The sequence below is a fragment of the Malus domestica genome, chromosome 10 (assembly GCF_042453785.1).
Source record: "Malus domestica chromosome 10, GDT2T_hap1".
NCBI lineage: Eukaryota > Viridiplantae > Streptophyta > Magnoliopsida > Rosales > Rosaceae > Malus > Malus domestica.
The window spans coordinates 25,837,333-25,851,906 of record NC_091670.1 but is presented as its reverse complement, the minus strand read 5'-3'; the positions used below and the strand labels follow the sequence as shown (position 1 = coordinate 25,851,906).

Sequence of the window (14,574 nt, the reverse complement as noted above, 5' to 3'; positions counted from 1 at the left end):
ATTCAACAAGTTTGAAATAAAATAAAAATTCGCACCAAACATATATATTAGGGAAAAATTAATGTCTAAATTGGTTTTAAAACAAAATTCCACCAATTACCAAATGTTTTAGGATTTGAACTACGTTTGAATATCATCATTAGCTTACCAATTGTACTAAACGTTAGCAAAAATTCTACATTACCATATAGTTGTACCATCTCTCTAATAAGGTGTGACCCACATGCATGACGGGACCTACCTTTATTAGAAAGATTGTACAAATAATGATACAAATTTGTGGTAAGTGTAGCATTACGCAAACGTTAACTAAAGAATTAGATAGTGATTATACAAAGAAGAGCCCATATGAAGATTATAAGTAACAAAATGGATTACTATATAATCTAAACGTGTTAGCAAATACAATGAGTTACTATACAGACCCTTTTAATTATTGATACATGATATTTTCTTTTTGGAGTGAAGCTTTCCTTACATCTCATTTGTCCCACATTGGTCAAGTTGAGAAGTTTCACACACTTTATAACATCAAATCCATCATACAAAAATAACTGGAAAGATGGACCATTGGGAGCAAAATTGGGCTCAAACCTTGGGGTTGGGCTTTGATATCAAGTCCAATAATAAATTTATTTTTTTAATTTCGGATTTAATTAATTATTTTTTAAACCAACAGACTCATCATTTTAGATGAAGTCTGAGACATCAAAAAAACGCCAAAGAGCAATGCACCCCTTTCAAAAGATGCATCCCAAATTCATACATGTTTAAACCAAGTTTTCCGGTGCTGGAATCCTGGTTTGATCGTTGAATCCTGATGAAGTAGATATCCATCAAATTACAAGCACTGAGTAGGGATGAAATTATGTTTCAAGGACATTGCGGTACGCAAGCCTCGATCATTATTTTTACTTTTTTTGGTAAAAATTAAAGCTTCATTCATGAAAGGGAGATTACAATATGTGCAAGATAGGCCTAAACCCAACCAAAACAAAAGAATAGCAAGACATAAAATAAAAACAGGCCCAAGCAAAGAGAGAGCAACAACCCAATACATAACGGGAGGCCCACATAAAATTAGGCCCGTAGGCAAAGTAAGAAAAGACAACAACAAAACCCTAATCTTAATCAGCACAATGGCAGCCACCATCGTTGCCACCACCGCAACAGCCGCCACAAAGGAATACATTGCCCTAAACTGAAGAAAGCGCCTAACTAAAAGCTAGATCTAAGAAGGTTGTGCAAAATCCATCCTCTAAGAACCAAAACCGCCACAACACCTGGAAGAAAAGACACAAACCGTAACAGAAGGAGGGGGAGAGCAAATGGGGTGTGCAAAACACCCTTGTTTCGACGTGAATCGTTCCACACTTTGCCTAATTTTTTCGGCAAGCAGAATCAATAGTGAATTGTGTGGGTTGGCTCTAGTGTTAAGACAGAGCCCAAGACCTTGAGACCTAATTTTTTATTAAAGGTTGGAAAATATGAGGGGGAGCAAGGGGAAGGAAGGAAATAGGGGTGCAATACGGAGGGAAGGTGGGTTTGGCGATGATCTACCATTGAGTGAGGAGAAGGTCCAAAAATGAGACAAGAGCTCAAAAAGCTGAAATAAAATTCAGACGAAAACATAGAAGAAGAAGAAGGGAGGAAGAAAAGCAGAAAACAAGAGAATCAGGGGGCTACCACCGACCCTAAAGCCAAAGGCTAGGGCCGGCGGCTATAAGATGGTTTTCTTTGGGGTTTTCCTTCTGCAGAGAGAGTTTATTATTTTTACTTGTTTAAAGATTATCTTCTTTGCTTTATACTCTATCAGTATATTTAGTTGTAATTTAGTGTTTGTTAGCATATTCAAATTTATCTTATATATATTTATCATTGATTGTTAGTTTATATCCAACAATTACTAGGATTGTTAGGTTTTGAGTTGTTTGTATAAGCTTTTGAGGATCTAATTTGTAGTTATTTTTCACACATTTTAAAATATAAAAAATAAAACAAAAAAGTTACAAAAAAAATCATTGTGTTGTAGAACAGTGGATGTCCACTTAAATAATTAAATAATGGGCAAGTTGCCCTTCCACTGTTTGCCGAAGCTTGCTTCCTACGACTCCTATTTTCTATATAAATACAAACCCCACACAACACCAAAGTAGAGAGACTCACGGCAAAAATAGGAAGGAAGAGAAAGAAAGAAAAGAGAGGAAGAAGAGAGGAGAGAATAGAGAGAGTTATCTTTGTACTCTTATTATTCCAAATTATAATGAAAGCACCACTGCTGCCCCGAGGACATACTCCAGTCACACTGACTGTAGAGGAACCTCGTAAATTTTGTGTCTTATTTATTTATTCCACTGCACCCACCGCCGATTTTACAACACGTTATCAGCACGAGAAACTCTCGTGTCAGTGGAAAACACAACTTCCTCCGCCACCTACGACGGCTCCTTTTTCAAATCCCCAATCAAGTGGGAGGCCATGGGGTTTCTTATGTTCAATGGCTTCGGTGCATCACTGCATGGAGCTACTAATTCTCAGTCTCCAAATTTTCACAACCTTCAGGGAGGTCAGCTGCAAGCACAGAACTACGGAGGTGTAGGGGCAGCGATGAACCAAGCTCCAAGTCAAGGTTCTGAGCATAAGCATGTTGGACAGTGCAACTGTTCTTGCTCCTTGTGTTGCTGATATGTCATCTGAGGACACCACTGAACGAGGAAGGCGAGACTGATGAGAAACAGAGAAAGTGCTCAACTTTCTAAGCAGAGGAAGAAGTATTATGTGGAGGAGCTGGATGATAAGGCAAAAACAATGGGAACTTTTGAAAATATAACAAAAAGAATAAATAATAAAAAAAAAATTTTAAAAAAAAGGAAGAGGGAACATGGTGCATCAACACCACAAAAATAATAAATAAAAAGGAAAAGGTTTGAAACGGTGCCGACATAAAAGAGAAAAAAAAAGGGGCATGATACATTTTATTTATGTGAATGGTGTTGGCTTAAAATCCTTTTGACAAGTTATATTTACTTTAAAGCAATTTATTTATCATGGACGGTTTTACCGCCTACTGCTTTAAGTTTTGATTTATGTGAATGGTGCTGAATTAAAGCCCTTGTCACAATCTTTATTTACTTATATGCAATTTATTTACTATGACTGGAATTGCCATCTATTGCTTTAATTTATTTATTGTACTTCTTTTGTTACGATGAGTATATACAGAACCTGAAGTTCCATCATACAAAAAGATCGGGCATGAAGTCCCTTGATCCTTAAGATCAGGACATGAAGTTCCTTGATGAGTACCGTAAGTCTGAAGTGCTGCAGTACCTCAACTCAATTGTAATAAAAGTCATAAGAGTTTCAGTTCACAGACTATTAAATAAGGACCAGAAGTTCCTTATGTCCATACTCAAAATGGTTTAGCATAAGCATTTATTAAGCGGATGAAATTGATTACCTGCGCTCTACACATGAAAACGTAATTGCCAGTTTCTACATGGGGACATGTCATTTTACATGATGCAATATTAATTTGGTTGAGACATGTTGCCAACCATCAATATTTTTCAATACAACTCGTGTTTAGGCACTAACCAAACATTACACATCTACGAGTTTTTGGTTGTGTTATCTTTGTGCTTATTGCATTACCACAACGTACTGAAATGAGGCATCATCGTGGATTGGGCATTGATATTGAACACCATCTATCATTCAATATTTGGAACCCTTGGCTGAGGATATGTTTACCGCGTGGTTTGCGGACTGTCATTTTGATAAGACAATTTTCCCACCGTTAGGTGGAGAAAATAACATCGTTCCAAAAGAATGATGAGAAAATATCATTGCAGAAGAATGATGAGAAATGACTGTTCCAGAAGAACGAAGAGAATTTGTCTTATTTTGATTTACGAAGCAATCAATATAAAAATGAAGTAAGAATAATTGAATGATGTAACGAAAGTGATAAAATCACATACACTTACTGCAAATGTGCCTACAAGAATTAATGTTCCTGTTAGACAATATAGTGAGACAGTAAATGATTTATTTGTTGCACACCTGAAGCGTGGTAGACCTTCAAACTCAAAAGGTTTGGTCATTTGAAAGAAGAAAAATATGACATTACTGAACTATTTCATTCTCGAAGCATAACTGTTGTATGCCGGAAGTATAACAGTTGACGCATGGATACAAGTCCCAGAAAGGACAATCCGCAGATATGGGAATTTTGATGTCTCATGCATGAAGCATGATAGACGTATAGGTTCCAATGACTCAAATCCCATAAATGGAGATTAAAATCCAAGCTCTATAACGCTCAATAGGAGGTTATGATCCGCATTCTCTAAATTATGACTATCCTGGAAGAGATAATGTAATGTCTTTGAAGAGGCAATGGATATCCAAAGAAATGAAAAGCTTTTATGCATTCGCATGCACATGAGAATATGGGATCACGAATTGATGATAATCAATGGTAATTTTGGTTTTTATAAGTAGGTACTAAATTTATCAATGAGCTGTGTTGATATTGAGTCCTGTTCTTTTTTGTCAACAAAAATTATTGGCCAAAATGGAAAAAGGCAATTCCATTACAATTTTATAAGAATGTGGAGAAATGGACCTATATATATATATATATATATATTTGAATATGATACAAATAGCCAAAAGAAGTTAAACCAAGGAGGTTACATATGAGCATTTGTAATTCAGTGAAATACACTCATATGATATGACACAAGGTTACTAATTGAAACCTGAAATTATACTCTTGTAAATGAGTTCATATGAATGGAAGGGTTGTGAGTCGCCCACATTATATCTCCATAAGTAAATCCCTCAAGTATACATGGGAGCAAATTGCTCTGTATATGGTATAAAGGAAAATGTGTCATGAAGTGTAGAAAATCCCGGAAGGATTCAAATTGCTTACATACCAATGAATGGTATAAACTGCCTTAGTGAGTACTATCATTATGATATTGTTGCAACATACTAAAATCTCTTGCAAGAGTTGTTGATATTAACTTGAAACTCCTGAATAGTCTAGAAAGATTGTAAAGTGTTGAGAGAAATATTGTCTCGAGCTGCAGATCAAATAATCTACCAACACGAATCTTATCCATGATGTTTATGATATTAAAGAACTATATGGATTAAAGATCATGAGTTGAATACTCAAGTGGTTAATTAATATTTCGACACTAAGAAAAATCATTTATCTTTGTGAGGGTAAAGATAAATTGATATTTGGTCCAGAAATGCCACATCTTAGTGAAGTATATGCTTTATTGTATTTAGCACAATACATTGAATGAAATAAAGCTTATCTATTAATATCTCCGAGAAATTACAGATATGTGCATACATATGGGTTAAAAAAAAACAAACAGGATTGAGCCTTTACAAAGGTTGCTCATGTGAAGCCTCAGTACTTGGCAGTACCCCAGAAGGGGGAGGCATAGGAGATTGATCATGTGGCACCCCAGTACTTGGCAAAACACCAGAAGGGGAAGGCATCAGTTGCCTTCGGAATCTAGCAATGAACCTCTGGTGATCACTTTGAATTTGACTTTCGGATTCTAGCAGCTGGTCGAGCTTTCTTTTTATGCTCATTGAGTAATTATTTACAAGCACGTGCAACTCTATTCTCTTGCTTGAGCCCTTTGATCTCTTGTTTAAGACTTGTCACCTCAACCATCAATGATTCAACTTGGCGAGTTTGAGCAAGTAGGCATTGACCCATGTTGGATACAAAGCCCGCACATTGAACACTGAGAGCCAATGAATCTTGAATGACCGACTCATCAGACCGTTTTGAAAAGATTCTATTATCCTTGAGAGTGAGAAGATTCCTAGCTACCATTGTAGCGGTTATGTTGTTCTTCATCACAGAGTCCCTAAGTGTAAGAGGACCATTAAAAGATAAAAAGGACGAGCGCCATATATTATCCTGGCGTGGCTCATCTGTATCACTCATAAAACTCAAATCTAAGCAAATGTTAGATGGGCAAGCCATTTTCAGAAATTGATGAAAGAAAAAGGTTGAGTAGAGTGAAAACTCATAAATACAACAAAGACAATTTTCACAGGCGGGCAATCTTCAAGGCGTGCATTTTGAACAAAATTAATGTCTCTATAAAAGAAGATGCAACAGAGCCAATTGTTCAAAAATTTCAGAGACACTGCTCTCCGAATTTCAAAAACCAGATGTTCCTGAATAAAGTTCGTTGACATTTTTCAGATGCAATCTCAGCTTTTCAGATATCACGTGCAACTTTGTCAAAGATCTCTGACAAAGTTGAAAACGCGTAAATCTTACTGTTCTAATTACACCACAGTTGCTGACAAGAGTAAAGGCACAACACCACTACTTGCTATTGGGAAATCTCTATATATGTCGACCTCCGTTCTCCATAACAAGGCAGACCTACAAGAATACCTAATTCGTCCTCATCTCCGAGAATGCATCTTCAACAAAGCATCTCGAAATACTCAATTTTCTTCCTCTCCGAGAATACCTCTTCAAACAAGTCACACCATAACAAGAGTATCTCATATCATCAAGGTCGAAAGTAAGGGTATCTCATATCTTGCTTTCCATTGTCCTTTTTCTTTGTTGTTGCTCTTACCTGCAAGACAAGGAGAAAAAGAGCAATCAATCGTCACTTGGAATCAAGCTTCCGATCTAGAACTGATTGTCTGGAACCTTTGCCTGGTTGCTTACCATGCATTGCTCTCGAGTACTCATTTTCAACTGTTTATGTTGGTTATTTACATTGAAGCTGCCAAGCATGATGAGTCGTTGATAAGTGATGTTCTGAATGACCATTCAAATGCAAGGGTTGTTTTCCACTCCTACATCAAGGGACAAATACTGCCAGAGAAGATGTCACACTTGCATGGGGAAAATTAGGGAAAATACCACTTCTGCAAGGGGAACAGATAAGGCAAGTGAAAATGATACATTAAAGCATGTGGAGACAAGCACAACAAAACAGGTGTTGATTCATCCCCGATGGAGCCGAAGATCACTTGTGACGTGGAGCTGCTCGTGGTCCCATTTCATTCAAGAACAAGTCCCAAGGCCTTTGAAGAAATCACAAATCCGATTCAAGATCAAGTGTCCACCACCCTTGAATCCAATTCAGCTCTAAATAAAATGAGTAAATTCATACCTTTGGAGGAAGTCTAGCAGAAGACCCTCCAGTCCAGTTCAAGAACAAGCTTGTGGAAAGTCAATGAGCACAACAGATATGGTACTACTCATCAAGGGGAGCATCCAAAAATAGATCAAGATTTTAACGAGTCAATCGAAAACTTGTGGTCATCCAAGGGGGAGTTTTGTAGAACAGTGGATGTCCACTCAAATAATTAAATAATGGGCAAGTTGCCCTTCCACTGTCTGCCGAAGCTTGCTTCCTACGACTCATTTTTTTATATAAATACAAACCCCACACAACACCAAAGTAGAGAGACTCATGGCAAAGATAGGAAGGAAGAGAAAGAAAGCAAAGAGAGGAAGAAGAAAGGAGAGAATAGAGAGAGTTATCTTTGTACTCATATTATTCCTAATTATAATGAAAGCACCACTGCTGCCCCGATGACATACTTCAGTCACACTAACTATAGAGGAACCTCGTAAATTTTGTGTCTTGCTTATTTATTTCACTGCACCCACCGTCGATTTTACAACACATTGACAAATTTTGGAACCGAACAAGATGTTAAATGAGACTTTCCCTCCTCACCCAAATGAACTAAACATTCTAGCCATGGAACGATAGAATATAAGCCAACAACTACTTGAGTTAGGCGACTCAGTGAGATATCGAAAGGAGAACGAAGTGATAGTCAACTTCTATGTTCTTAGAGCGAGCATGAAAGACAGTTTATGTTTTTATCAAATGCATGAGAAATTTATAACGAGGCACTGTTAAATAGCGTAGCGAGTAAAAAAGCCATATTTTAGTTAGTTCAAGCAAACGTCTGTACTCTGCTTGGAAAAAACAGAATCTATATGTCGCCGCATTAGCTTCTTGATTGCCTTTCTTCTTGCATGATCTGAGATAAAGGAGGATGTTTCTATTTTTGTCAAAAATAAAAATTAGAGTATTTAAATTATTTCTATAAAACTAACATAAATGGATAATTGTAAATGCCAAATAAAAACATAAATGGAAAATTAGATTTTTAAAAATAAGAGAAAAGAAAGTTAAGAAAAGGAAAGGAGGTAATCCGTAGAGAAATACGCAGTTCTTTCGCCGCAGTGGATCATTCATCTGCCATCTGCGCCCGCGCCCGCCACCTCCCAAAACCAGAAGAAGCAAAAAGTTCGTCCCTTTTTGCTTCCTCTCTGTTGCAGAAGCCAAGCAAACTGTTGGGTCGCGATCTCTCTGTCAAAACAAGTGAGTTAATCATTTTCTCTTAGCATTTTCACTCTTTAATTTCCTAATCATTTGTTAATCTGCCCTTAGTGTAAACCTATGATTGTGTTGTTTTGCTGTTTTTGGAATTTCCTTAATCTGTTTGACAGCTGAGAAAAAGTAGAGGACTAGAAGATGTGGGTAACTTAGAATTCAGCAACCCCAGTTTTGGGTTGTTCTCAGTTTTCCAGTCTGTTAGTATTTTCTTGTGTTTTCTCGGCAGCCAAACACAACCCAAGTGCTGTTTTCCGGTGGATATTTGAGATATGTGTGTTGTTCAGCATATGTGATCAGAATCATTGGTAAAATGAATTTAGTAGGGTTTTGCTTGGTTACACTATGATGTGAGACTTTGTACAATTTATTAGGTAATTGAAAACTAGTTTGGCATAAAAGATCACAATTTTTCGTCGCAAAATTATTTTTTTTCGCTTGAATTTTGGAAGTTAGAACCTTTTAGATAGAGTCTTATCACAATGCTTATTTGGCAGTGGATGATGAAGAACTTTCTATGAGCAAGGATGAGGACGTGTTAGAGAGTTCCAATGGGAAAGATGCAGTCACATCTGAGGGGAACTCGGATGCGGAACCATTTGTGGGTATGGAGTTTGAAACTGAAGAGGCTGCCAAGGTGTTCTATGATGCGTATGCAACACAGGTGGGTTTCATTATGCGAGTTGATGCCTTCCGGAGATCAATGCGCGATGGTAAGGTAGTTTGGCGTAGGCTTGTGTGTAATAAAGAGGGATTTCGCAAGACGCGAGCCAAAAGAACTGAGAACAGGAAGCCTCGAGCAATCACCAGAGAAGGGTGCAAAGCAATGATTGTGGTAAAGAAAGACAAGTCAGGGAAATGGGTCGTAACACGATTTATAAAGGAGCATAACCATCCACTAGTAGGTACACCTGCAAATGGTCGCCGCAGTATGCTTCTGTCTCAAGCACCAGTGAGTGCTTCTTATCTGCATTTTTTTAGTTGCTCTTTTATGGCCTATAGGTTTATTTGTAAGACAGATGCATTGTGATTTGTGTTGATTTAGTTAGTTTGTTTACTTGTCTTGGTTATGATGGTCAATTATCTAGTTTATGTTCATTGTAGATTTGAAAGTGCATCAGGTGTTCTAGTATCTGTTGCCTGGAAGTGGTTTGGAGCGTTTGCAAGCTGGAAAGTTACTTTTTGTTTATGCATCTTACATGATATTAATAGGAATTCTGGTTTGTGGATGAAGTTAGCAGATGCCCCTTGCTTGAACAGGTTACTCGATGCTGTCATTCTTATGGTTTTCATAGTTCAAAGATTATAGTTCATATATTTCTCAACTTCATGTTAGGCAACCCATGTTCTATCACCTCCAAATGTTCAAACCAGTTTTGATGTTCAATCTAAAACGTAGGACTTGTTTGGTAACCATTTCGTTTTTCGCTGTACTTTTCATTTTTGGTGATACAGATAGAGAAGCACTTGTGGGAGAAAGGAAAGGAGAAATAAAGAAGGGTAAAGGAAGGAGGGTGGAAGAAATGAAAGGAATGAGTATGAAAATGACAAACAAAATGAGGAAACAGTTTTAAGTTTATTTCACTTTCATGTTTTTGTTTTCATATAATCTACATTTCTCCCTCCGCCCTCACACCGCCTCCCTTCATCCATCTCCATTCCTTGTTTCGCCCATATACTTTCCCTTCTCGCACACAAAAAGTAAGAACTACAAACTAAAAACGAAATGTTTATCAAATGGGTCCTTAGCTTTGTAAGTTTACTCAAGAAGTAATAAAGAAGTTTTCATAAATTATTTGGGTACCGTTATTAGAATTTGTACAAGTCGCCTTGTGTGGTATATGTACTTGCTTCTCTGGCCGTTTTGTGAGATATAGGTGTCTGGATTCTGTACAGTTCAAGTTTTGATGTTTTCTTTTGGTATTGTGCTATAGCTTATCACAGTTACGGTAAATGTTGTACATGTAATGTGCTCTAGTTTACAGTGGTTACAGTAACGTTTTATATATTTTATCGGGGCTTGTTAAAGCCATCTAGCAGATACCTGATGCATGTTTGTGACGGCATGGGAAGACCTTCTTTCCATTCTGTTAGTATTTCCAATAACAATCGATATTTACCATTGATTTGCTTTTTGGTTTGTTCCAGGATGAAAAAGACCTGAAAATTCGGGAGTTGACTGCTGAGCTACAACGTGAGCGAAAAAGGTCTGCCACCTATCAAGAACAGCTTGATATGGTTTTGAGGGAGATGGAACAGCATTCCAATCACCTGTCGAGAAACATCGACGGTATAGTCCAAAGCGTGAAAGAAATCGAATCAAAGAGGGTAGCACCTTCAAACGGTTAAGAGCCTGCTCGATTAGTTCAGCTCCTTTCATACGCTAATCCTTGCAATCAAGACTGGAAATATGCACATGAGGGTTAGACTAGTTGGTCAAGACATTGTGCCTGTTCTATGAGTTCGAATCCCCCTCCCCGTAGGCTAGAGTAGTTTAGATTATTGACTTGTTAAACAGTAAAACTGTAAATCTTAGTTTTAGGTTGATTAGAAACTGAATTACCCAGTAATTTGCTTTCTTTTTGTGACAAGCGATAGCGATAGTGGGTCAACTGTTGTTAGGGGAGAGAGGGAGTAAGTGGGGATCGACCGATCATCAAGGTTCATAGACATGATTGTTTTTCGTCAGTACGGTAAAACAATAATTTTCCTTCTTTGATTTTTGTTTTGTATTTTTTTTTGGTTTATTTACCCTAGTTTGTACTATACCTACATACAAGTAGCAAGACCTTTTAACTCCGTAGACTTTTTTATAACCCGGTTTTCTTCCTTCGGTCTCTTTTTCTAGTTGCTCGATTGAAAAATTAAGGAACGTAAACAAAAGGAGGAGCGCAGAAACAGAACATTTGGCTACGAGAATTGAGGTTGGAGATAGGTCAGGGCACGCCAAACTTGACCCATCAAGTTGCAGTACCTAAGCTTGAAAAATCCCATCGGGTTACCATCTTTTGCTCTGCTCCTAACTTCTTGTTGGATTTACGTGTAAACAACTTATTTCTTTGCTTATAGGTTTTGTGCCTTCTAAGCGTAACGGCTTCTTCCATGTTATATGCTCTTTCTTTGTCCCAAGAAATTTCAGATCATAATTTTATGGCTAATAAATAATATTATAAATCAAGAGGGTCCTAAAAATAAAAAATAAATAGAGATTTAAGTGCCGGTTTCTAGTAGTTTGCGGAAGCTCTAGTCCCTCGTCAAACACGAGTTAGAGAGAATGAATTCCACGTTAACAGAATGAGAAATTTTACACGAGCTTATAAGTTAGTCTACTTTTTGTATTGTAAGTTTTATAGTCGAACCTCAACTTCTTTCATCAAATTCCAATGGAAATGTTCAACAAACAAAAAACGAGTTCTCAAATGCAATACCAAGGCTTACTTCAGCAGTCAGTCGGGAGATCGAAATGCCCAACTGATGAACATGTCAATCCTTTTGACTGTTCCGTTGAGTTGACGCCAAATGTCATATAGAGAGGGTGCGCATGAGGTCGAGGGGGCCGGCATAGGACTTCACGGGTGTTGTCATGTGCCTATGAGGGGGCAGGAATCCCCGATAACAATATCAGCCAGCGCTGCACAGTACACGGGCCAATATTTCTCGCAGTACGCTATTCGGTAAAGTATCGACATGAGAGACGCATATAAGAGCTCTGTGGTGCCACCTCACGTCCGGGAAGGGCGGCACCATACAACAGATAAGCAAGCTAAACATACTGCCATGTCCCGACAGTGAGAAACCTCGTACAAACAAAACAGACCAGCAACTGACACTAAAAACCGTACTCTACATAATCTGATGGCGTCATACAAATTTAATCCATATTTTGCATCAGCTGCTAATTCGAGTGAAATGACAGCTCCGTAATGGGATGCTAATGTGACAGTATCTCAAGGTAATCACGCCGTTCGTGATTGGCTTGGGAGATCGCCACAGGTCATTGCCTATGTAGGTAAGTTCCTCTCCAAACATATGTAACCCATAAACCCTAAATCCCAGTTTCCGACCAACATCAACTGTCTAATTACTTAGGTGAAGCAAATTCCATTCCAAGTTACCATCTTTTCAAGATTCACTCTCAACCAAAACAGGGTCACCTAAAACCTCAAACAAAGGAGAAGAACTTCCCTGCAACGAGAGAGCGTGCGCATGATCGACTTGAAATACCGTTGCATTGACATCCAAAAATCAGATTAAAAAATATACAATCTTGATGGTATCGAACAAGAAACTTACATAAATATAAAATCGGATTCAGCAGCTAGTGAAGAAAAGCATAAACAGCAGTGGAAATATAGACCAGAAGCGCCGTCGTGACCAATACAACAAGCGCCGCCACGGAATGGACGGCGGATTTGCTGCCACACGACAGCATCCCCAGCCTGATCTGAATCACATTCACCATCGACAGCACCAAAAACACACAACCCATGACCGATCCGAAAGCGGACCCCAACATCCCGAATCTCAACGCCTTCAGATTGATGTGGGCCCGGAACGCCTCGTCGACGTCTTTGCTGTTGAGCAGGTTGATCGCCAGCTTCAGTCCCTGCGCCACCAGCGACGAGAACAGGAAGAAGCTGAAGGAGACAACCTCGAACACCAGCAGCTTCTTCGCCACGTCGATCCCGGCGTCGCAGGATGTCCGGTTCTCGAGGCTCCTCTGTCCCGGAGTTGTCAGGGAGAGCCCCACGAAGACGGCGATGGTGAAGAGTGAGTTGACGTTGACCAGGCCGTCCAGCGCCGTGACGTGCACGCTCGTCGTTGACGATGACGACATCACTCTCCGGCCGTCTTGGGTGTAGCACTCTTTTGGGTAGTCGTCAGATCTGGAAATCAAGACAAAAAGCACAAAAAAATGATTAATTTTTCGTTTCAGAGGTCAATTTCTGAAGCTGAAATCTGAGAGAGGGAGAGAGATTGTATGTCGTACTCATCCATGGCGTCGAGATTGTAATTTTGCTTGTGGGGTTTATGTATTTATTTTTATTTTCTTGCTAAATGTAGTTGCTTGTAGTGTTAGTGTTTTCTGTTTGTTTCTTAGGGAAGATGGGAGGAAAGAAGGGAGAGGAAAGATGCTTTCCCTTTTGTTTTTGGATTTTTTTTTTCGTGTAAATTATAGCAAAGATTCTTCAATTTTAATTTAATTGGAGTACTGATCATTTAACTATAAATTTATTACCATTAGTTTCTCAACTAATCAAAACATGCAGCTATGGTCTCTCAACTAAAAATTCATTATCAATGGTCTCTTAACTTTAATCCAATTGGAGAAATGATCATTCAACTTTAACCCAATTGAAGAAATAATCTCTCAACTTTAACCTAATTGTAGCAATTGTCACTCCAACATAACTAATTTTGACAAAATTTTGACGACGTTGATGAAAATGACTATAGCTACATGTTTTGATGAATCAATGAACCAATGGTAATGAATTTTTAATTGAGGGACTATTGTTACAATTTACTCTTTTTTTTTGTTACGAGACTTTGGGTTGGTTTTTAAGTTGTAAGACTTTTGTAAAATAAAAATAGTGCTATTTACACATTTATTTTTAATTTTTATAATTTAATTTTTATTTTTAACTGTTGAACTTGATAGATTGAAAAAGATGGAAGTGAATCGCCTCCTTAGCATGAGGGCTAGAGCGTGCTGAGCAACTTATCCAGACTCTTAAAATTTAATCCGACGATTACAAATAAAGATCTCTAAAAAAATTATAATAATTGTAATCAAATTTTAATGTTTGAATAGGTTGCTCAGCTAGCTCCCTATGCTCGGGAGGATACGAACTGGATGACAGATCTTAATGAACATATGAAATAATAAAATAATAGCAACCGATAAAAAAGGTTTGAGACTTTGAAAAAAGTAGGTGAGGGATTAAAGAAATTGAAAAGTGTGGGGTTTGTTGAATTACTTTCGCAAAAGGATCAGTGTCCCTAACCTATAAAGTAGGATGAAGACGTTCAAGCAATAGTTTTGTCTTGGTCACGTGATTCAAAACAAACCAAACTCCCCTTCAACTTGCTTCAATCTTTGGACCAAAAATTAGTTTTGGGGATTTTTGGGGCAAATTTAACT

At 38.0% G+C, this 14,574-nt stretch overlaps 2 protein-coding genes across 2 annotated transcripts; one reads left to right on the top strand and one right to left on the bottom strand.

Moving 5' to 3' along the window:
- The first annotated feature begins 8,184 nt into the window (after positions 1-8,184).
- On the top strand, positions 8,185-11,148 carry LOC103445336 (protein FAR1-RELATED SEQUENCE 5). Its single transcript, XM_008384331.4, has 3 exons — positions 8,185-8,417; positions 8,927-9,381; positions 10,578-11,148. Coding segments are annotated over exons 1-3 (657 nt in total). The 5' UTR covers positions 8,185-8,416; the 3' UTR covers positions 10,779-11,148.
- A 1,493-nt stretch (positions 11,149-12,641) lies between these two features.
- LOC103445335 (uncharacterized) lies at positions 12,642-13,620 on the bottom strand. The gene is made up of 2 exons (XM_008384330.4): positions 13,420-13,620; positions 12,642-13,315 (listed from the first exon to the last, which is right to left on the bottom strand). The coding sequence occupies exons 1-2, from the start codon at positions 13,425-13,427 to the stop codon at positions 12,748-12,750; spliced, it is 576 nt and encodes a 191-aa protein (XP_008382552.1). The 5' UTR covers positions 13,428-13,620; the 3' UTR covers positions 12,642-12,747.
- Positions 13,621-14,574: the final 954 nt, after the last annotated feature.

What these genes read in the sequence shown, in the direction of transcription:
- LOC103445336 (XM_008384331.4), top strand. An exon ending in TGCTTCTGTCTCAAGCACCA is followed by an intron (nt 9,382 to 10,577) that starts GTGAGTGCTTCT and finishes GGTTTGTTCCAG; the next exon opens with GATGAAAAAGACCTGAAAAT.